At 52.4% G+C, this 22,260-nt stretch overlaps 1 protein-coding gene across 8 annotated transcripts in view; it reads left to right on the forward strand.

Moving 5' to 3' along the window:
• Positions 1-18,364, forward strand: part of ZER1 (zyg-11 related cell cycle regulator) — a 45,708-nt gene extending 27,344 nt beyond the window's left edge. For all 8 annotated transcript variants that reach the window (XM_005580709.5, XM_074016354.1, XM_005580707.5 and 5 more), the window contains 8 exons: positions 5,395-5,610; positions 6,657-6,698; positions 6,844-6,963; positions 7,610-7,725; positions 8,380-8,568; positions 12,498-12,595; positions 14,647-14,749; positions 16,763-18,364. In XM_005580709.5, the coding sequence (XP_005580766.1) occupies positions 5,395-5,610; positions 6,657-6,698; positions 6,844-6,963; positions 7,610-7,725; positions 8,380-8,568; positions 12,498-12,595; positions 14,647-14,749; positions 16,763-16,820 (942 nt within the window). In that variant the 3' untranslated portion in view covers positions 16,821-18,364. The remainder of the gene's footprint in view (positions 1-5,394; positions 5,611-6,656; positions 6,699-6,843; positions 6,964-7,609; positions 7,726-8,379; positions 8,569-12,497; positions 12,596-14,646; positions 14,750-16,762) is intronic.
• The last annotated feature ends 3,896 nt before the right edge of the window (positions 18,365-22,260 follow it).

Below are 22,260 nucleotides of genomic sequence, written 5' to 3' on the forward strand. Positions count from 1 at the left end.
CCCCTTCTCTACAAAAAAGTTTTTTAGGCTGGCATGGTGGCTCAGCACTTTGGGAGGCCAAGGCAGGTTGATCACCTGAGGTCAGGAGTTCAGGACCAGCCTGGCCAACATGGTGAAACCCGGTCTCTACTTAAAATACAAAAATTAGCCGAGTGTGGTGGTGGGAACCTGTAATCCTAGCTACTCAGGAGGCTAAGGCAGGAGAATCGCTTGAACCCAGGAGGCAGAGCTTGCAGTGAGCCGAGATGGTACCATTGCACTCCAGCCTGGGTGATGATATTGAAACTCTGTCTCAAAAAAAAATTTTTTTTAATTTTAATTAGCTGGGTGTAGTGGTATGCGTCTGTAGCCCCAGCTACTTGGAGGCCAAAGTGGGATGATTGCTTGAGCCTGGGAAGTGGAGGCTGCAGTGAACTCTGATTCTATCACTGTACTCTAGCTTGGGCAACAGAGGAGACCCTGTCTTAAAAAAAAAAAAAAAAGGAAAAAAAGGAAAAGAAAAGAGAAAAAGAAGACTAGTTGGAGACTCCCAAATGAATTAATAAATCTGTCACAGAAATGGAAATCAAAATAAGAGGAAGTCACATTTCATCTCAAGAGCTTGGTGATACCCAATGTCGCATAGGTAGGCAAGAGCACCTCACACCCTGTCTACTGGTGAGGGATGAGTCGTGCAACCTTTGTGGAGGGCAACCAGCAGAACCTGCCAAAATTGTAAATGCATCTATCTTCTGACCTAGCCATTCCGCAATTAGAACTGTTCTTAGAGGAAAAAAATATGCATACATCCTCACTTGTAAAATTTTTTTGAAAAAGGCCGGGCGCAATGGCTTATGCCCGTAATCCTTGCACTTTGGGAGGCTGAGGCAGACGGATCACTTGAGGCAAGGAGTTCTAGACCATCCTGGCCAACATGGCAAAACCCCGTCTCTACCAAAAATACAAAAATTAGCCAGGCGGGGTGGTGGGCAGCTGTAATCCCAGCTACTAGGAAGGCTGAGGTGGGAGAATCGCTTGAATCCAGGTGGAGGTTGCAGTGAACCGAGATCGTGCCAGTGCACTCCAGCCTCGGTGACAGAGTGAGACTCTGTCTCAAAAAATAAATACATAAATAAAATTTAAATTTAAAAAAAGGCCGGGTGTGATGGCACATGCCTAGGAATCCCAGCCACCTTGGAAGCTGAGGTGTGAAAATTGCTTGAGCCCGGGAGTTCAAGGCTGCAGTGAGCTATGATGGCACCACTGCACTCCAGTCTGGCAACAGAGAGACCCCATCTTAAAAACAAATAAATAGGTCCAGGCGAGGTGGCTCACACCTGTAATCCCAGCACTTTGGGAGGCTGAGGCGGGTGGATCACCTGAGGTCAGGAGTTCAAGACCAGCCTGGCCAACGTGGTAAAACCCCGTCTCTACTAAAATACAAAAATTAGCCAGGCATGAGGGCGGGTCCCTATGTAATCCCAGCTACTTGGGGAGGCTGAGACGGGAGAATCGCTTGCACTATAAGGTGGCTGCAGTGAGCCAGGATCATGCCACTGCACTCCAGCCTGGGCGATAGAGTAAATGAGACTCCATCTCAAAAAAAAAAAAAAATTTTTTTTTTTTAAATTGGCCAGGTGTGGTGATGTACTCCTGTAGTCCCAGCTACTTAGGAGGCTGAAGCAAGAGGATTGTTTCAGCCCAGGAGTTTGAGGCTGCAGTGAGCTATGGTCGCACCACTGCACTCCAGCCTGGGCAACAGAATGAGACACTGTCTCAAAAAAAACCCCCAAACAAATCAATAAGCAAATAAACCTGCAGACGGTACAAAGAAAACTGAGGATGTAGAGCAACTGAGGAGCTCCTGCACTGCTGATAGGAGTGTAAACTGCTAAAGCCACTGTGGAAAACAGTCTAGTGTTACCTAATAAGGTTGAAGACATGCACACCCTGTGACCCAGAAGTCACCAGGCATGTGTGCCCTAAAGAAACCCATGCTTATGGTCACCAGGATGCAGGTATAATACATGGTTCACAGTAGCCAACTCTTAGAGTCACCCAGACATCCATCAGCTGTAGAATGGATGAATACATTGGGGTGTCATGATGGAATACTATACTGTAATGAAAAATCAATGCATTTCAGCTATGTATAACAACCGTTAATCTTGCAAACCTATAGAATATCTATGAAAAGCAGGGTCAGCCAGGCATGGTGGCTCACGCCTGTAATCTCAGCACTTTGGGAGGCTGAGGCAGGTGGATCACCTGAGGTCAGGAGTTCCAGACCAGCCTGGCCAACATGACGAAACCCCATCTCTACTAAAAATACAAAAATTAGCTTGGCATGGTGGCGGGAGCCTGTAATCCCAGCTACTTGGGAGGCTGAGGCAGGAGAATCACTTGAACCTGGGAGGCACAGGTTGCAGTGAGCTGAGATCGCGCCATTGCATTCCAGCCTTGCCAACAAGAGTGAAACTCCATCTCAAAAAAAAAAAAAAAAAAAAAAAGGCCAGGCACAGTGACTCTCATCTGTAATCCCAGCACTTTGGGAGGCCAAGGCTGGTGGATTATGAAGTCAAGAGATCAAGACCATCCTGACCAACATGGTGAAACCCTGTCTTCTACAAAACATGCAAAAAAATTAGCTGAGCATGGTGGCACACGTCTATAATCCCAGCTACTTAGGAGGCTGAGGCAAGAGATTCACTTGAACCCACAAAGCGGAGGTTGCAGTGAGCCAAGACTGCACCACTGCACAAAATGCCAGACATGGTGGCTCATGCCTGTAATCCCAGCACTTCAGGAGGTCGAGGTGGGTGGATCACTAGTTTAGAAGCTCAAGACCACCCTGGCCAAAATGGTGAAACACCATCTCTACTAAAAATACAAAAAATTAGCTGGGTGTGGTGCCGGGTGCCTGTAATCCTAGCTATTCAGGCGGCTGAGGCAGAAAATTACTTGAACACTGGAGGCAGAGGTTGCAGTGAGCCGAGATCACGCCACTGCACTCCAGCCTGGGCAACAGAGTGAGACTCCATCTCAAAAAAAAAAAAAAAAAAAGGGGCCATTGGATACACCTGTAATCCCAGCTACTAGCGAGGCTGGGGTGGGAGGATCACTTGAGCCCAGGACGGAGAGGTTGCAGTGAGCTGAGATTGCGCCTCCACACTCCAGCCTGGGTGACAGAGTGAGACCCTGTCTCAAAAAATAAAAGAAAGCAGGGGCCAGGTGCAGTTGCTCATGCCTAGAATCCCAGAACTCTGGGAGGCTGAGGTAAGAAGATCTCTTGAGCCCAGGAGGTAGAGGCCAGCCTGGACAACATAGTGAGACCCCATCTCTACAAAACACAAAATAGTAGCTGGGCATGGTGTCACACAGCTGTAGTACTAGCTACTCAGGATGCTGAGGAGGGAGGATCGCTTGAGCCCCAGAGGTTGAGGCTGCACCATGATGGTGCCACTGCGCTCCAGCCTGAGTAGCAGAGTGTCTCAAAAAATAAAAATAAAAGAAGGCTGGGTGCAGTGGCTCACACCTATAATCCCAACACTTTGGGAAGCCGAGGCAGGCAGATCACTTGAGGCTAGGAGTACGAGACCAACCTGGCCAGCATGGGGAAACCCCATCTCCACTAAAAATACAAAAATTAGCTGGGCGTGGTGGCACGCCTGTAATTCCAGCTACTCAGGAGGCTGAGGAAGGAGAATTGTTTGAACCAGGGAGGTGGAGGTTGCAGTGAGCCGAGATAGGTCCACTGCACTCCAGCCTGGGCAACAGAGCCAGACTCCATCTCAAAAAAAAAAAAAAAAAAGCAGGGATATTGTAGTGGTTCTTTCTAGGGGGGGTCTAAGGGCTAAGGGGCTTATGATCAGGAAGGGACAATGGGGACTTCTGGGTGCTGACAGTGTTCTGTTTCTTGACCCAGGTGATGGTTACATTGAGTTCACTTTATGTTATTTATAAAACTATACATTTGTGGGGTTTTTTTTTTTTTTTTTTTGAAACGGAGTCTTGCTCTGTCGCCCAGGCTGGAGTGCAGTGGCGTGATCTGGGCTCACTACAAGCTCCGCCTCCCGGGTTCATGCCATTCTCCTGCCTCAGCCTCCCGAGTAGCTGGGACTACAAGCGCCCACCACCACACCCGGCTAATTTTTTGTATTTGTGGTAGAGACGGGGTTGCACCATGTTAGCCAGGATGGTTTCGATCTCCTCACCTCGTGATCCGCCCACCTGGGCCTTCCAAAGTGCTGGGATTATAGGCGTGAGCCACCGCGCCCTTCCACATTTGTGTTTTATGCATTCTTCTGTATGAATATTTCACATTTTAATAAAAAAAATTTTTTTTTTTGAGACAGAGTCTTGCTCAGTCGCCCAGGTTGGAGTGCAGTGGTGTGATCTCCGCTCACTGCAAGCTCCGCCTCCCGGGTTCACGCCATTCTCCTCAGCCTCCTGAGTAGCTGGGACTACAGGCGCCCGCCGCCACGTCCGCTAATTTTTTGCATTTTTAGTAAAGACGGGATTTCACTGTGTTAGCCAGGATGGTCTCCATTTCCTGACCTCGTGATCCGTCCGCCTCAGCCTCCCAAAGTGCTGGGATTACAGGCGTGAGCCACCGCGCCCGGCTAATAAAACATTTTTTTTTTTTTTTTTTTTTTGAGACGGAGTCTCGCTCTGTCGCCCGGGCTGGAGTGCAGTGGCCAGATCTCAGCTCACTGCAAGTTTCACCTGCCGGGTTTACGCCATTCTCCTGCCTCAGCCTCCCGAGTAGCTGGGACTACAGGCGCCCGCCACCTCGCCCGGCTAGGTTTTTTTTTTTTGTATTTTTTAGTAGAGACGGGGTTTCACCGGGTTAGCCAGGATGGCCTCCATCTCCTGACCTCGTGATCCGCCCGTCGTGGCCTCCCAAAGTGCTGGGATTACAGGCTTGAGCCACCGCGCCCGGCCAATAAAACATTTTTTTTTTTTTTTTTTTTTTTGAGACAGAGTCTCGCTCTGTCGCCCGGGCTGGAGTGCAGTGGCCGGATCTCAGCTCACTGCAAGCTCCGCCTCCCGGGTTCCCACCATTCTCCTCAGCCTCCCGAGTAGCTGGGAGCTTACAGGCGCCGCCACCTCGCCCGGCTAATTTTTTGTGTTTTTAGTAGAGACAGGGTTTCGCCGTGTTAGCCAGGATGGTCTCGATCTCCTGACCTTGTGATCCGCCCGTCTTGGCCTCCCAAAGTGCTGGGATTACAGGCTTGAGCCACCGCGCCCGGCCAATAAAACATTTTTAAAAGAACACTTGTATAGCCTCCTCTTCCAGAAAACCGGCCTGGACTGCCAGAACTCTGGGTGATCTCATACCTCTAGAGAGTTCCTAGAGCCCTGCTCCTGAGTCTGAAACTGAATGTGCCCCGCTTGTGTCCTGTCCCGGCCCAGGTGCAGCGGAACTGCTGCCTGACGCTCTGCAACTTCAGCATCCCCGAGGAGCTGGAATTCCAGTACCGCCGGGTCAACGAGCTCCTGCTCAGCATCCTCAACCCCACGCGGCAGGACGAGTCCATCCAGCGGATCGCCGTGCACCTGTGCAATGCCCTGGTCTGCCAGGTGGACAACGACCACAAGGAGGCTGTGGGCAAGATGGGCTTTGTCGTGGTACGTGTGGGGGGGTGCCCCCTTCCTCCTGAGCCTCACTACTCTCCCCCACCCCTCTCCACCACTCCTCTACCCTGAGTGAGAGTCTCAGAGCAGGGCCTGGGACTGGGAGTTGGAGAGGGAGAGTGTGCTGAAGCATGAGGGTTTTAGGCTAGACCAAAGGAAGAATTTCTTTTTTTTTTTTTTTTTGAGACAGAGTCTCGCTGTGTCTCCCAGGCTGGAGTGCAGTGGCGTGATCTCGGCTCACTGCAAGCTCCGCCTCCCGGGTTCACGCCATTCTCCCGCCTCAGCCTCCCAAGTAGCTGAGACTACAGGCGCCCGCCACCACGCCCGGCTAGTTTTTTGTATTTTTAGTAGAGACGGGGTTTCACCATGTTAGCCAGGATAGTCTCGATCTCCTGACCTCGTGATCCACCCGCCTCGGCCTCCCAAAGTGCTGGGATTACAGGCTTGAGCCACCGCGCCCGGCCAGGAAGAATTTCTTAATGCTGAACGTTGCTGGTGGCCTCATAGATTTCTTCCACCTACAGCATACTGTCATCCTCTCCCAGTCCCTGCACTCATCCTGCTTTCATAGGCTCCATAGGGAAAGATGCCATGTTGTCCTTCTGTCATTGTGTCCCCAGCACTTCCTGGCATGGGCCCTGGAGGCCAGTGGGGAGGTGATAAATATCACTGGTGAAAGGAAGGAAAGAATGACAAAGGAGCTCAAGAGCTTCTGGTCTCATTTGATGGTTAGGGAAGCTCAAGCCCCAGCGGGAAGGGCTGTGCCCAAAGTCACAGGGGAGTCACCCGAGGGCCAGGAATGGCACCCGGGCCTCCTGATGCCAATACCAAGGGGCTGAGGAATGGATGCCTTCAAATAGCCTCCCCCAAAGATATGGAGACTTGATCTTGTCAAGACTCCTGAACTAGCCGTGGTGAGCCTCAAGACTCCTGTCAAGACTCCTGAACTAGCCATGCTGAGCCTCCCCTCCATCTTGGGTTCATGGGGGTGGGAGTTCTTGAGCCCCAGCACTCTAGCAGACTCTTGTCCCTGCCTGCAGACTATGCTGAAGCTGATTCAGAAGAAGCTGCTGGACAAGATAGTAAGTCAAGTCTTCACGAAGTCGCGCTGCCCTTTCCCTAGCCCGCAAGGGGCCTGGGCTGCCCCTGGGGGAGGTCCATGTTTTGTCAGGGGCCCCCCTCCCTGGGTACCAGGAGCCCTGGCTGAGCCCTGTCCTGCCCTCACAGTGTGACCAGGTCATGGAGTTCTCCTGGAGCGCCCTGTGGAACATCACAGATGAAACTCCTGACAACTGCGAGATGTTCCTCAATTTCAACGGCATGAAGCTCTTCCTGGACTGCCTGAAGGTAGTGTCCACCTCCTGCAGGAGCAGCTGCCTCAGCTGCCCACATGGCCCCTCTGCTGTCCCGAGGCTTCCCCGCAACCAAATCTGTAGCACCCCTCACCCATGCTTCCGGAGAAGGGCAGTGGGGACAGACTCAGGCCCACCCACCCAGGATTTGCTGCTGACAGAAGCTCCAGACCCAGATGGCCTGGTGGGGCCTCCTGAGAGCGCCCACTCCCAGGGAAAGCCCCTCCCTGTCTCCTCAGCAGTCATTCTCAGCCTGCCCACAGCTGGCCAGAGCCCACTACGCTACGAGCTAGACAGCAGGTCTGTTCATCCTTAAACACATGCTCTGTTTTCCTGCTCTGATTTCTAGGAGGGTCCCTTAAACTAATATTTTGAGCTTTGGTGAACACAACCACGTCTGTCCCATAGGTCAGATCTCTAATCAGCCTTTGCCTTTGTGGCAAGGAATCCCACCCCTTTAATCCCTTAGTGTGTGTACCCTGCACTGACCTAGGTGCATTGGAGGGTAGGAGGGCAGCCTATATGCCCCCTCTTTATCTAGTTGGCATGGCCAGATGCCCATAAAGCTTTTTGGTTAACAATACCAGATACTAAGTCATTAAGTACTAATTGATGTGGCCCACTGGCTCTCATTTTCCCAGGAATTCCCAGAGAAGCAGGAACTGCATAGGAATATGCTAGGACTCTTGGGGAATGTGGCAGAAGTGAAGGAGCTGCGGCCTCAACTAATGACTTCCCAGTTCATCAGTGTCTTCAGGTTAGTACTTTTAATCCTTTCCTTTTTTGCCTTGGCTGCCAGGATGCTCAGAGCTCTAGTGTCTGCTCGGTTGCACAACTGCTCTTAGCCTAGGTTTGCTATAAATGTCGTTTTCCCTCGATAATATGGTCTCTTATTCATTCAATCCTTCATAAGTGGCCCTTTTGTAATTATATATCGTTTTTTTTTTTTTGAGATGGAGTCTTGCTCTGTCACCCAGGCTGAAGTGCAGTGGCGCAATCTAGGCTAACTGCAAGCTCTGCCTCCTGGGTTCCTGCCATTCTCCTGCCTCAGCCTCCCAAATAGCTGGGACTACAGGTGCCCGCCACCATGCCCAGCTAATTTTTTTGTATTTTTTAGTAGAGACGGGGTTTCACCATGTTAGCCAGGATGGTCTCAAACTCCTGACCTCGTGATCTGCCCACCTCAGCCTCCCAAAATGCTGGGATTACAGGCGTGAGCCACTTCGCCCAGCCTGTAATTATATCTTAAATGACCTCAAATCCCTTTAGAACTAACCTGGGTATATAGACAGTATGTGATAAAGAAATAACTAGCACCTCTTGCTTCTTGTTTTAAGTTGGGGTCCTGCAGCTGGTATCTGAAGAGAAACTCGGGGAGTGGGACTCCATTTTTCTGTCTTTCTCCTGGCAGCAACCTGTTGGAGAGCAAGGCCGATGGGATCGAGGTTTCCTACAATGCCTGCGGCGTCCTCTCCCACATCATGTTTGATGGACCCGAGGCCTGGGGCGTCTGTGAGCCCCAGCGCGAGGAGGTGGAGGAACGCATGTGGGCCGCCATCCAGAGCTGGGACATCAACTCTCGGAGAAACATCAATTACAGGTGCGGGCAGGGTGCGGAGCGGGGATGCAGTGTGGAATATGTGGTAAGTGCTGGGCAGGATGCTCATGCCATTAAGGTCTGCTCAGAGCTCCCGCCTTTCTTCTGGTCCTCTGTGGGGTTCTGCTTTCACTCACTGATGTGTAGCTGCACACAGCACAGAGCATAAATAAAGGCACGATCTCACCCATGCAGCCTGGAGCATTTGTCATACATGCCAACATATGCATGTACCCAAAGCCTGCTCTTTGCAAACTACTGATACCTACTGATTTGTGGGGAAAGGTGGGGAGAAAATAGACACACAACAGAAAACCATACAGATGGGCCGGGCACAATAGCTCTTGCCTATAATCCCAGCACTTTGGGAAGTCGAGACAGGAGTATCATTTGAGCCCGAGATTTCTTTTTTTTTTTTTTTTTTGAGATGGAGTCTTGCTCTGTCACCCAGGCTGGAGTGCAGTGGCGCAGTCCAGCTCACTGCAAGGTCCGCCTCCTGGGTTCACACCATTCTCCTGCCTCAGCCTCCCAAGTAGCTGGAACTACAGGTGCCCACCACCACGCCCAGCTAATTTTTTTGTATTTTTAGTAGAGACGGGGTTTCACCGTGTTAGCCAGGTTGGTTTCCATCTCCTGACCTCATGATCTGCCCGCCTCGGCCTCCCAGAGTGCTGGGATTATAGGTGTGAGCCACCACGCCCGGCTGAGCCCAAGATTTCAAGACCAGCTTGGGCAACATAGTGAGACTTCCTCTTTACTAAAAATTTAGGCCGGGCGCCATGGCTCACAGCTGTAATCCCAGCACTTTGGGACGCCAAGGCAGGCGGATCACGAGGTCAGGAGATTGAGACCATCCTGGCTAACACAGTGAAACCCCATCTCTACTAAAAATACAAAAATTTGCTGGGCATGGTGACGGGTGCCTGTAGTCCCAGCTACTCGGGAGGCTGAGGCAGGAGAATGGTGTGAACCCGAGAGGCGGAGCTTGCAGTGAACTAAGATCGCACCACTGCACTCCAGCCTGGGCGACAGAGAAAGACTCCGTCTCAAAAAAAAAAAAAAAAATTTTTAAATTCAGGCCGGGTGCAATGGCTCACGCCTGTAATCACAGAACTTTAGGAGGCTGAGGTGGGCAGATCACGAGGTCAGGAGTTTGAGACCAGCCTGCCCAACATGGTGAAACTCAATCTCTACTAAAAATACAAAAACCTGGAGTGGTGGCACATACCCATAATCCCAGCTACTCAGGAGGCTGTGGCAGGAGAATCGCTTGAACTTGGGAGGCGGAGGTTGCAGTGAACCGAGATGGCGCCACTGCACTCCAGCCTGGGCGACAGACCAAGACTCTGTCTCAAAAAAAAAAAAAAAAAAAAAAAAATGGCCGGGCGCGGTGGCTCAAGCCTGTAATCCCAGCACTTTGGGAGGCCGAGACGGGCGGATCACGAGGTCAGGAGATCGAGACCATCCTGGTTAACACGGTGAAACCCCGTCTCTACTAAAAAATACAAAAAACTAGCCGGCCGAGGTGGCGGACGCCTGTAGTCCCAGCTACTCGGGAGGCTGAGGCAGGAGAATGGCGTGAACCCGGGAGGCGGAGCTTGCAGTGAGCCGAGATCCGGCCACTGCACTCCAGCCTGGGCGACAGAGCAAGACTCCGTCTCAAAAAAAAAAAAAAAAAAAGAAGAAGAAGAAAACAGGAATTGTTCATAATCTCACTCCCTGAAAGAGAACCCCTGTTGACATTTTGGTGTCTCTTCTTCCAGCAGTGTTTCTATGCACAGATTTCATTACTTTAAGTCAAGCTGGCATCAATTCCCACTGTTTTGTGACTGAATGGCCAATCACCAGGCAAGGATCTCCCTCGTCATTTTAGGACGGAGTCACTCTCTTTGTACCATCCTGTACAGATGGCCATTTCAGTTGAAAACCCATGTTGGGAGGAACAGGCTGACACTGACAGTTTTGCCAATGCGCGAAGTACTATAGTTCTGGGGGAGAAAGGAAGCAGAATCGCTGGCCCAGGAGTTTTGCACACACGTGTTTCAGGCTTTTGGACCATGACTCCATGCTGGCCCACAGAAGGCCCTTGTCAGAAGAGCAGTCATAGGCTGGATGCGGTGGCTCACGCCTAGAATCCCAGCCACTTTGGGAGGCCGAGGCAGGAGGATCACTTGAGCTCAGGAGTTTGAAACAAGCCTGAGCCCTCACCTCTACAAAAAAATTTATTTTTTTGAGACGGAGAATCACACTGTCACCCAGGCTGGAGTGCAATGGTGCGATCTTGGCTCACTGCAACCCCCACCTCCCGGGTTCAAGCAATTCTCCTGCCTCCCAAGTAGCTGAGATTACAGGTGTATGCTGCCATGCCCAACTAATTTTTTGTACTTTAGTAGAGACGGGGTTTCACTGTGTTGCCCAGGCTGGTCTCAAACTCCTGAGCTCAGGCAATCCACCTGCCTCAGCCTCCCAAAGTGGTAGGATTACAGGCGTAAGCCACTGCGCCCGGCCAAAAAAATTTTGTTTTTAATTATTCAGTCATGGTGGCCCACACCTGTAGTCCCAGCTCCTCAGGAGGCTGAGGTGGGAGGAGCACTTGCATGGCCTGGAAGGTCAAGGCTGCAGTGAGCTCTGATCACGCCACTGCACTCCAGCCTGGGCAGCAGAGCGAGACCCTTTCTCAAAAAAACAAAAGGTCGGGCACAGTGGCTAAAAAAAAAAAAAAAATAGTCTGGGTGCAGTGGCTCACAGTGGCCTGTAATCCTAGCACTTTGGGAGGCCAAGGCAGGTGCTCAGGGGTTCAAGACCCGCCTGGCCAACAGCAAAATGATGCTCTAACCCAAAATTAGCTGGGCGTGGTGGCATGCGCCTGTAGTCCCAGCTACTCGGGAGGCTGAGGCAGGAGAATCATATGAACCCCAGGAGGCAGAGGTTGCAGTGTGCCCAGATTGCACCACTGCACTCCAGCCTGCGTGACAGAGTGAGACTCAGTCTCAAAAACGAAAAAAGGGCCGGACATGATGGTTCATGCCTGTAATCCCAGCACTTTGGGAAGCTGAGGCAGGCGGATCAGTTGAGGTCAAGAGTTTGAGACCAACCTGACCAACATACTGAAACTCTGTCTCTACTAAAAATACAAAAATTAGCCCAGGCACGGTGGCACACGCCTGTAATCCCAGCACTTTGGGAGGCTGAGGCAGGCGGATCACGAGGTCAGGAGATCAAGACCATCCTGGCTAACACGGTGAAACCCCGTCTCTACTAAAAATACAAAAAAATTAGCCGAGTGTGGTGGCGGGTGCCTGTAGTCCCAGCTACTCAGGAGGCTGAGGCAGGAGAATGGCATGAACCCAGGAGGCAGAGCTTGCAGTGAGCTGAGATCGCTCCACTGCATTCCAGCCTGGGCAACAGAGCAAGACTCCGTCTCAAAAGAAAAAAAAAAAAAAATTAGCTGGGTGTGGTGGCACACGCCTGTAATCTCAGCTACTCAGGAGGCTGAGGCAGGAGAATTGCTTAAACCCAGGAGGCAGAGGTTGCAATGAGTGGAGATCGCTCCACTGCATTCCAGCCTGGGCGACAGAGCAAAACTCCATCTCAGAAAAAGAAACAGTGACACGTGCTTCTGTTCCCAGTGTGCGTCTCCCCTTCTCCCCAGGCTGGGTCTCTGCTCCTTGCTGAGGTCTCCAGCTTTCTGCTCCTCCTAATCTGGGTCCCCTCTGCCTCCCTCATGTGCTTGTGCCTTTATCCTCTCTCCAAGGGAGCCTCGTTGTGCAGCCTGCCAGTGGGATGCAGGGCCAGCTGTCCCTTCTCCCTGGCATCCTGCCAGCCTGTCATGGTTGATCACTAGGATTCCCCAGTGGGAGGAAACCTCAGACAAGAAAAGACACACTCCTCACCCCCAGTATCCACAGTGACCTTGATTTCTTTTCCTGCAGGTCATTTGAACCAATTCTTCGCCTCCTTCCCCAGGGAATCTCTCCTGTCAGCCAGCACTGGGCAACCTGGGCCCTGTATAACCTCGTGTCTGTCTACCGTGAGTGCTGACTGGTCCTGGGTTCAGACACTCATCCAGCTGAAAGCAGATGTGCCCTCAGGGAGTTTGTAGTCCAGGGGGGAGCATTAATTGCTGCTGCCGCTTTTGTGCCTCAGAGCAGAACCCTCCACTTTCCAGCATTTGTGGGACACCCAGCTTAACGGCCCACTCCTGCCTCCTCACCAGAAGCAGGCCTAGCAGGCGAAACACCTGTGCAGAGTTCCCAGACAGCTTTCTTAATGCTTCCCGTTTCCATGTGCAGGAACAGTCCAAAATCTCCATGCCTGCTGGGCTCAGTGGTGCACACAGCTATTCAGGAGGCTGAGACAGGAGAATTGCCTGAGGTCTGGAGTTTCCAGCTGCATTGAGCTATGATCATGCCTTGGGCACTCCAGCCTGGGCAACATAGCGAGACCCCCATCTCCAGAAATAAAATAGAAGTCTCCATGCTTTCTGCATGAAAAAAACCAACTATACCACCAGCTGGTTCCAACCTGGTGGGTCACCAGAATCACCTGGTGAAAATACGGATAAATCTTGGTCCTTGGATTTGTTGAAAAAGAATATTGAGCGACAGGGCTTAGAAATCTATATTTTTATAGAAACTTCTCAAAGGATCACCATCTTTAGGAGCCACTGGTCTCACTGGTTTGGGTGACATTTTCCAGAGAATGAGCGCTGGAGGCCAGGCATAGTGTCTCACACCTGTAATCCCAGCCCTTTGGGAGGCTGAGGTGGAGGATTGCTTGAGCCCAAGAGGTTGAGACCAACATAGGCAACATGGCGCGACCCTGTCTCTGCTTTAAAAAAAAAAAATAGGCCGGGCGACGGTGGCTCACGCCTGTAATCCCAGCACTTTGGGAGTCCGAGACGGGCGGATCACGAGGTCAGGAGATCGAGACCATCCTGGCTAACACGGTGAAACCCCGTCTCTACTAAAAAATACAAAAAACTAGCCGGGCAAGGTGGCGGGCGCCTGTAGTCCCAGCTACTGGGGAGGCTGAGGCAGGAGAATGGCGTGAACCCGGGAGGCGGAGCTTGCAGTGAGCCGAGATCCGGCCGCGGCACTCCAGCCTGGGTGACAGAGCGAGACTCCGTCTCAAAAAAAAAAAAAAAAAAAAAATAATAATAATTAGTCTGGGTGCAGTGGCTCACGCCTGTAATCCTAGCACACTGGGAGGCCGAGGTGGGCGGATCATTTGATGCCAAGAGTTTGAGACCACCCTGGCCAACATAGTGAAACCCCGTCTCTACTAAAAATATAAAAATTAGCTGGGCTTGGTGGCACGTGCCTGTAGTCCCAGTTACTAGGGAGGCTGAGACAGGAGAATCGTTTGAACCCAGGAGGCAGAGGTTACAATGAACTCAGATCACGCCACTGCACTCCAGCCTGGGTGACAGAGTGAGACTCTGTCTCAAAAAAAAAAAAAAAAAATTATGGCCGGGCGCAGTGGCTCAAGCCTGTAATCCCAGCACTTTGGGAGGCCAAGACGGGTGGATCATGAGGTCAGGAGATCGAGACCATCCTGGCTAACACGGTGAAACCCCGTCTCTACTAAAAAATACAAAAAACTAGCCGGGCGAGGTGGCGGGCGCCTGTAGTCCCAGCTACTCGGGAGGCTGAGGCAGGAGAATGGCGTAAACCCGGGAGGCGGAGCTTGCAGTGAGCCGAGATCTGGCCACTGCACTCCAGCCTGGGTGACAGAGCAAGACTCCGTCTCAAAAAAAAAAAAAAAATATATATATATATATATATAAAAAATATATATATATATATTTTTAAGATTTTATATATATAAAAATTTTTTTAAAAAAAAAGAATGAGCTCTGGAAATAAATACAGCAACTTCAAACCAAGGAGTCACCTCTTGCTTCCCCTACGTGGATGCAGAACTCCCACCCATGGGGCTGGGCACACGTCTTGCCCCCACCAAGGCCTGTGCCTTCACACCCCCAGCACCAGGATAGTCCTCACAGACAGGGTGGGTTTCTGGGCCTCGGGCTGATCAGAAGACCATCCTGATCCTCTGCTGTCTGCTCCTATCCCACAGCGGACAAGTACTGCCCTCTGCTGATCAAAGAAGGGGGGTTGCCCCTTCTGAGGGACATAATTAAGATGGCGACCGCACGGCAGGAGACCAAGGAAATGGCCCGGTAAGAGACTAGCAGTGTGTTTCCGCCTGGAACCTTGATTTGGGGGAGTAAGGGCATAGCGGGCGCCCTCTGGAGGTTAGGAATGACTGAAATTCCCGGGGCAGCTTGGGGTTGAGTACAGAGGTTGACAGTGTATTGATGTCCAGCTGGGGCCTCTCCAAATGTCATCTTGACCACAGTATGGCTGGAAACTAGATGACCAAGCTCTGAACGGAGCATCAGGGCCCTCGTTTGTAAGCTTCGTTTTATTTTATTCCCAACAAATTCCATCCTTTTATCACCGGGTATTAGCAAGTGAGGTCAGAACTTTTCATTGTTTGGCCAAAGACGTTCCCACTAAAGAAGGGACATGGTATGGTCAAATACATTCTGGAGATGAGACGAGGCAGAGTGCAAGTGAGCTTGCTGAATGTGAAGGTCGCAAACATGGTAGAGTCCCGGCCTTCTGTGGCTGTGTGGCTTTCACTGCAGTGTCTAAAATGCCACTCCCTCCAGTTCTCAAGTCAATCAGGACAGGAGAGACTCTCAGGGATGTGACATGTCGAAATCGTCAGAAACGACCTTGTTTTCTCCAGGATTCATTCTAGAAGGGACAACAGTCAAGCTGACCCAGCACACTTTTTCATGTCTCTGTATAGAGCAAAAGGTCACATGGAGGAGGGGCCTGGAACTCAGAGGCTCCTCAGACAGCCACTTCCTGGGCCCGGGCAGGGAAATGTCACCTGGTTCTATTATATCTGCCCAAAGGCACTGCTGGCCAGGCACAGGGGCTCACACCTGTAATCCTAGCACTCTGGGAGTCTGAGGTGGGTGGATCACTTGAGGTCAGGAGTTCGAGACCTGGCTGACATGGTAAAACCCCATCTCTACTAAAAATACGAAATTAGCTGGGCGTAGTAGTGCGCACCTATAATCCTAGCCACTTGGGAGGCTGAGGCGGAGAATCACTTGAACCTAGGAGGCGGAGGTTGCAGTTAGCCGAGATGGTGCCACTGCACTCCAGCCTGGTCAACAGAGCGAGACTCTGTCTCAAAAAAATAAAATTTAAGAATAAATGGACAGGACCCACCCCTAGGTTTTCTTTTCCAGTGCATCTGGGAGGTGGGAGGTGGCCCTGGAATTTTCATGGTTAACAGGGATTCCTGGGAAATTTGAGAAGCACTGGGTAAGACTGACCAGTTACCTACCACAGTCACTTTGAACATGTGTCCAAGGCCTGTGATGGGAATCTGAGGCACTGGCCTATCTGACAGCAAGGAGTAAATGACCCTGGATGATGCTTAGGAGAAGGCTCTCGGCCTGTCCACTGGCCCCTCTCCCACTCTGGGAATTTGCTTCCTAAAAGGTATTGGGGCACCCCTTTAACACACAGAGGCTGCAGTGAAGCCCCTAACCCACAGGCTTGGTGTTGAATGGGCAAGCTCTCCGGGTTCCAAGGTGACAACTGACAGTGATGGGTGGCAGGGGTCAGGCTGGGGTGGGTGAGACTTGAAATCTGAGCTGGAGTGCTGGGCCCCAGCTGCCACAGGGTAGTGGGGGCCCTTGTGCGAACACAGCTGCCCCCACCCCACCCTGGACCTGCCACTGGATCCGGGCCTCTGGGGGAATCTGATGTGCAGTCAGTTTGGGGACCACTGGTGGACTTCTGGAAAGAGAAGGGTCTGGTGTGCAGGGAAAATGAAGAAGGAAGAGGTCACTGAAGAAAGTTCCAAAGGGTTCTGGAGGTCAGGCCTGAGCTGATTTGGGGACCCCTATCCACAGATGCCCTGGAACTGGGGGTGGTGGGAAGGAAGGAAGCGGAGGACAGCTGGTGATGGCATTCACGGCCACAGGTGCCATTCCCTGAGTCCCCTGCACATGCCAGCCACTCTGCCAACCCCTCCATCCACATCATTCAGTCAGCATCACCATCACTGTGAACACGTGTTTACCCAGCTGCGTGATGACCTTGGAGGGGCTGGGCTCACCCCACCCAAGCCCACCCTCCAATCCTGTCTCCCTCATTGTCTCCAGCAAGGTGATTGAGCACTGCAGTAACTTTAAAGAGGAAAACATGGACACATCCAGATAGAGGCCTCCACCCCCATGGCCACCACCGCTCTGGACCACAGGCGGGGAGGAAGCGTGCTCAAGCAGCCCAGCGGGCAGTCCCCTTCCGAGGGAGCCCCCCACGGAGTGAAGAGACATGGGGGACTTTTGCACAACCAACGCTTTTCCTTAACATTAGTGAGATATATATATTATATATATATTTTTTTTTTGGTTAGGAAGTGTGAAGTTTTGTGTGTATGATTTCTGTACAAAAACAAAAGCAACACTCCTGAGTCCTTGCAGCTTCCTTGGCCATTCTCAAACCCACTCAGCCTTCATCGCTGACACACTCACTCCTACCCCAACCAGACTAAATGCCTATAACGCTGTGAGTATCCAGTCCTTGTCCAGGAAACTCAGACCCCAGTCTGGCTTCCTTTCATGAGAGGAGCAGGCCTTGGACAGTGTATCCAGCATCCTGACCCACTGCCCATGCCTGAGAACTCCATCTCGGCTCCCGGGCACAGCTGATGGGGTTTGGGGATTAGAACTTACCCCACTGGGTCTCCCAAAAGCCTTGGTGCTCCCAGCTGTGGGCCATCTGGGGCAAGAAAGTGAGCTGTTCCTAGGCTAAGGTCCAGGCAGCCCTGCCCCTGAAGACCTTCCAGGAGCAGGGCGCCCAGTGGCCCTGCTGCTGTCCGGCCAGGCCTGCCTGAGGCCACGCTGCTATGGAGGCTGCCTCCTAGTCTCCCACCAGGTCCCAGGCTGTGGAAAGCCCCAGCCCAGGGATGGTCAGAACTTGGGGGCAGATTCCACTGCCCCTTCTGCCAAAACATATCCAGAACCTGCCCCCTGCCCTGGAAGCCAGCATCTTCTGGGGCCAGGGGCTTGCTTCCTTGCTCCACAGCCTTCAACTGCCCAGGCGCTCCCACCAGCAGAACTGAGCCTGCCTCCTCATCCCAGCCTGCCCCGCTGCCCAGAGGACCCCACGCCTCTCAGAGGCAGAGGTCCCACGCCAGCCTTTGACCCACAGCGGCCACACAGCCGCCTCCAGACCAGCACTCGGACTGCCCTGCAGTGGCTGCTTGGGCCTCTCTGGCGGTCCTACCCTGCCCTCGGCTTTACCTTGGAAGCCTGAGAGGCGCCGGCTCTCTTGTGCTCCTCCCTCGGTGGACGCTGCCTTGCTTCTCATCGGACACTTGTGGATCACAGGGGCCTGGGGAGCAGCGCTAACCCTGGAGGCAGCCTTTGGATGATGGCTTTTTCTTCCCTCTTCCCTCTGCCGGCCTGTTTTCAGGTGTTCCTAGCATTTCCGCCTCCAGGCAGGACGGGATGGGTGAGCAGCTTTGGGAGAGACACCTGGCCTTTTTCTCCCGGAGCCTCTCCCTCCCTGTCCTGGGAAGTGGGCGGCAGCCCTGTGTTCCCCCAGCTTGGCAGATGGGCTGCATGCAGCGCTCCCTTCCATCCCACGCTCAGTGGCCCCGGCCAGACCCTGGCAGAGTTCACACCTCATTGCTTTACCCCCTGGGGCCTGGGGAAATGTCTGTACTTTGGGATGTCACAGAAATACATTTTTGTGCAAAATGGAGAACAGAGCGTCTTTTTTTGTGGAGGGGATTGCTAGCCTGGCTTCCAGGCTCTGGAGCAGGACTTGAGCCACCCCCGGCAGGGGGACGGCAGTGTGGATAATTCTGTGGTAGGGAGGGGTGTGTTTGGTAGGTTAAAGGGCTGCAGGCTGGGGACAGGTGGCAGGGGACTGAGCTGGAGTACCTGTTTCCTATGCGTTCTCTTCACATCCCTGTGCCCACTGAGGACACAGCTGGCAACCAGACCAACAGGGTGCCTGCCCAGGATGGCTCAGCCTGATGGGGGAGACAGATGGCAAATAGAAGATAACGACTCTGTGCCACCAGCGGGGAGAAGGCAGTGGAGGGAGTGGGCAGGCAGGTCAGGGAAGCCTGGAGTCCGCTGGGCCACAGTGCTTTAGGGAGAAGGGAAGGAGCCAGCACGGTGTCCCCATGTGTCCAGGAGGCTTCTCACAAGAGCCAGAGTGCAGCCAAACCCAGTGAAAAGATGGAGGCTGCCCAGGTCTGGCCCGAGGGGCGGAGGAAAAGTGCATCCTCAGCAGAGGGTCCTGCCAGGGTGGACAGAGAAGCAGCCCCATGTGGCCCTGGCAGCGTGAGGAACAAGGGTGGAGTGGGACGGGACCAAGAAGTCGCTGGGGCCAAATCATGAGGTGCCCAGACTCTAGCATGGCCCAGGGCCGTCCTGGCTGACACCTGTGGTCCCCGCAGCTCTATCGACAGTGCCTTGTCATCCTCAAGAGCTGCCTGGAATAAGAAATGATATGGTCAGCCAGGCGCGGTGGCTCACGCCTATAATCCCAGCACTCTGGGAGGCCCAGGCGGGCGTATCACGAGGTCAGGAGATCAAGACCATCCTGGCTAACACGGTGAAACCCCGTCTCTACTGAAAAATACGAAAAAATTAGCCGGGCGTGGTGGCAGGCACCTGTAGTCCCAGCTACTCGAGAGGCTGAGGCAGGAGAATGGCGTGAACCTGGGAGGCAGAGCTTGCAGTGAGCCCAGATGACACCACTGCACTCCAGCCTGGGTGACAGAGCGAGACTCTGTCTCAAAAAACAAAAAAGAAATGATACGGTCACACCCTTTATAGACCACCGTGAGTGTGTGGATTTTACCTTCTATGTGAGGTTTTAAGCCTGGGCATCAGGACTCAATTAAGCGTTTCTGGAAGCTGAGCACTGACTCCTCCCACAGCCGAGGTCCCCTCTTCTCCACCCGCTGCAGGGCCTGGATCTGGCCTCTCTCTCTCCCCTGGCTGAGAGCCCCCTGCCACTGGCCACCCACAGGACCTGGGCAGGAAGGGCCTCGAGTCCTTTGCCTCAGAACCCTGGTGGGTTGTCGGTGCCTCGGAGGGAATGAGGGAAGGGCCTGCCAGCAGCAGCCAACACTGCTGAACCTTCATCTGTGTGCCAGGCCCCGGGCTAAGTGCTTCATGTACCTTCCGCCTCCTCAGAACCCTGGCAATAACCCATTTTACAGACAGGGACACTGAGGCTCAGAGAGGTGAAGTGACTTTATTTTTTATTTTTTTGAGACAAGGTCTCACTGTTGCCCAGGCTGAGTGCAATGGCACGATCACAGCTCACTGCAGCCTCGATCTCCTGGGCTCAAGCAATCCTTGCACCTCAGCCTCCCAAGTAGCTGGGACAACAAACGTGCACCCCATGCACTTCTAATTTTTGGGTTTTTTTTGTAGAAATGGGGTCTCACTGTGTTGCCCAGTCTGGTCTCAAACTCTCAGGCTCAAGCAGTCTTCCCACTTCAGCCTCCCACAGTGTTGAGATTACAGGCATATGCCACCATACCTGGCCTGAAATGACTTACTTCCTCAAGGTTGCTACAGTAAAGGAGGGAAAACAAGGTCCTCAGAGGTGCCAGGTGCTCCTCCTCTAGCTCCTTGGCCTGGTACCTGCCATTTCCTGTGTCAGGAACACTCTAGTTCCTGCTCATCCCATCACAGCATCTACTTATCTCACGGGGCTGAAGTTGCTTTATCTCGTCTCCCCCATTGGACTGTGAACAGCAACCCACATCAAGGCTCTGTTGTAGCCCAGCACAAAACCTGGCACATCGAGGGCTCTCCTTTTAAAAACTTGTGGCCAGGCTGGGTCATGCCTGTAATCTCAGGACTTTGGGAGGCCAGGGCGGGTGGATCCCTTGAGGTCAGGAGTTTGAGACTAGCCTGGCCAAAATGGTGAAACCCCGTCTCTACTAAAAACACAAAAATTAGCTGGTGTGGTGGCACGCACCTGTAATCCCAGCTACTCAGGAGGCTGAGGCAGGAGAATTGCTTGAACCCAGGAGGCAGAGTTTGCAGTGAGCTGAGATCGTGCCATTGCACTCTAGCCCAGGTGACAGAGCAAGACTCCATTTCAAAAACAAAACAAAACAAAACACTTAGGTGACAGGATGAGCTGTGCAGCAAACCACCGTGGCACACGTTTACCTATGTAACAAGACTGCACACCCTACACATGTACCCCTGAGCTTAAAATGAAAGTTGGAGAGAGGCCGGGTGCGGTGGCTCACGCCTGTAATCCCTGCACTTTGGGAGGCCGAGGCGGGCGGATCACGAGGTCAGTAGATCGAGACCATCCTGGCTAACATGGTGAAACCCCGTCTCTACTAAAATACAAAAAATTAGCCGGGCGCAGTGGCGGGCGCCTGTAGTCCCAGCTACTCCGGAGGCTGAGGCAGGAGAATGGCGCGAACCCGGGAGGCGGAGCTTGCAGTGAGCCGAGATGGTGCCACTGCACTCCAGCCTGGGCGACAGAGTGAAGACTCCGCCTCAAAAAAAAAAAAAAAAAAAAAAAAAAAAGAAAGTTGGAGAGAAAAAAAAAGAAACTATATTTTGCCACTTAGCACCTTCAAACATGACCTACCTCTCCAAAAGCAGACTGATGTCTAAACCATAAAGTCATTTTACTGAGTCTCCCTAAGAAATGTGACCTCTGGCTGGGTGCAGTGGCTCACGCCTGTAATCCCAGCACTTTGGGAGGCCGAGGCAGGCGGATCACAAGGAGTTCAAGGGTACCCTGGCCGACATGGTGAAATCCTGTCTCTACTAAGAATTAAAAAAAATTAGCCAGGCATGGTGGCACATGCCTGTAATTCCAGCTACTTGGGAAGCTAAGGCAGGAGAATCACTTGAACCCAGGAGGCGGAGTTTGCAGTGAGCTGAGATCACACCAGGCAGACAGTATGAAACTGTCTCAAAAAAAAAAAAAAAAAAAAAAAGCGGTGGCTCACACCTGCAATCCTAGCACTCTGGGGGGCCAAGGCGGGTTGGGAGTTCGAGACCAGCCTGACCAACATGGAGAATCCCTGTCTCTACTAAAAATACAAAATTAGCCAAGCGTGGTGGCACATGCCTGTAATCCCAGCTACTTGGGAGGCTGAGGCAGGGGAATCGCTTGAAACTGGGAGGCAGATGTTGCAGTGAGCCAAGATCGTGCCATTGCACTCCAGCCTGGGCAAAAAGAGTGAAACTCCATCTCAAAAAAAAAAAAAAAAAAGTGTGGTGGGATGGGAACTTAAAATTGTGATCCTTCCTCTGTCCATTTGAGATGTGTGTGTATGTCACAATTCAGGAGCTGAAAGCCATTCAAGGACCTGAAGGCCATTCCATTGAAGTGTAATATCAGGAAGATTTGGCCGGGCGTGGTGGCTCAAGCCTGTAATCCCAGCACTTTGGGAGGCCGAGCCGGGCGGATCACAAGGTCAGGAGATCGAGACCACGGTGAAACCCCGTCTCTACTAAAAATACAAAAAAAAATTGCCAGGCGCAGTTGTGGGCACCTGTAGTCCCAGCTACTCGGGAGGCTGAGGCAGGAGAATGGCGTGAACCCGGGAGGCGGAGCTTGCAGTGAGCCGAGATGGCGCCACTGCACTCCA

The sequence above is a fragment of the Macaca fascicularis genome, chromosome 15 (assembly GCF_037993035.2).
Source record: "Macaca fascicularis isolate 582-1 chromosome 15, T2T-MFA8v1.1".
Taxonomy (NCBI): Eukaryota; Metazoa; Chordata; class Mammalia; order Primates; family Cercopithecidae; genus Macaca; species Macaca fascicularis.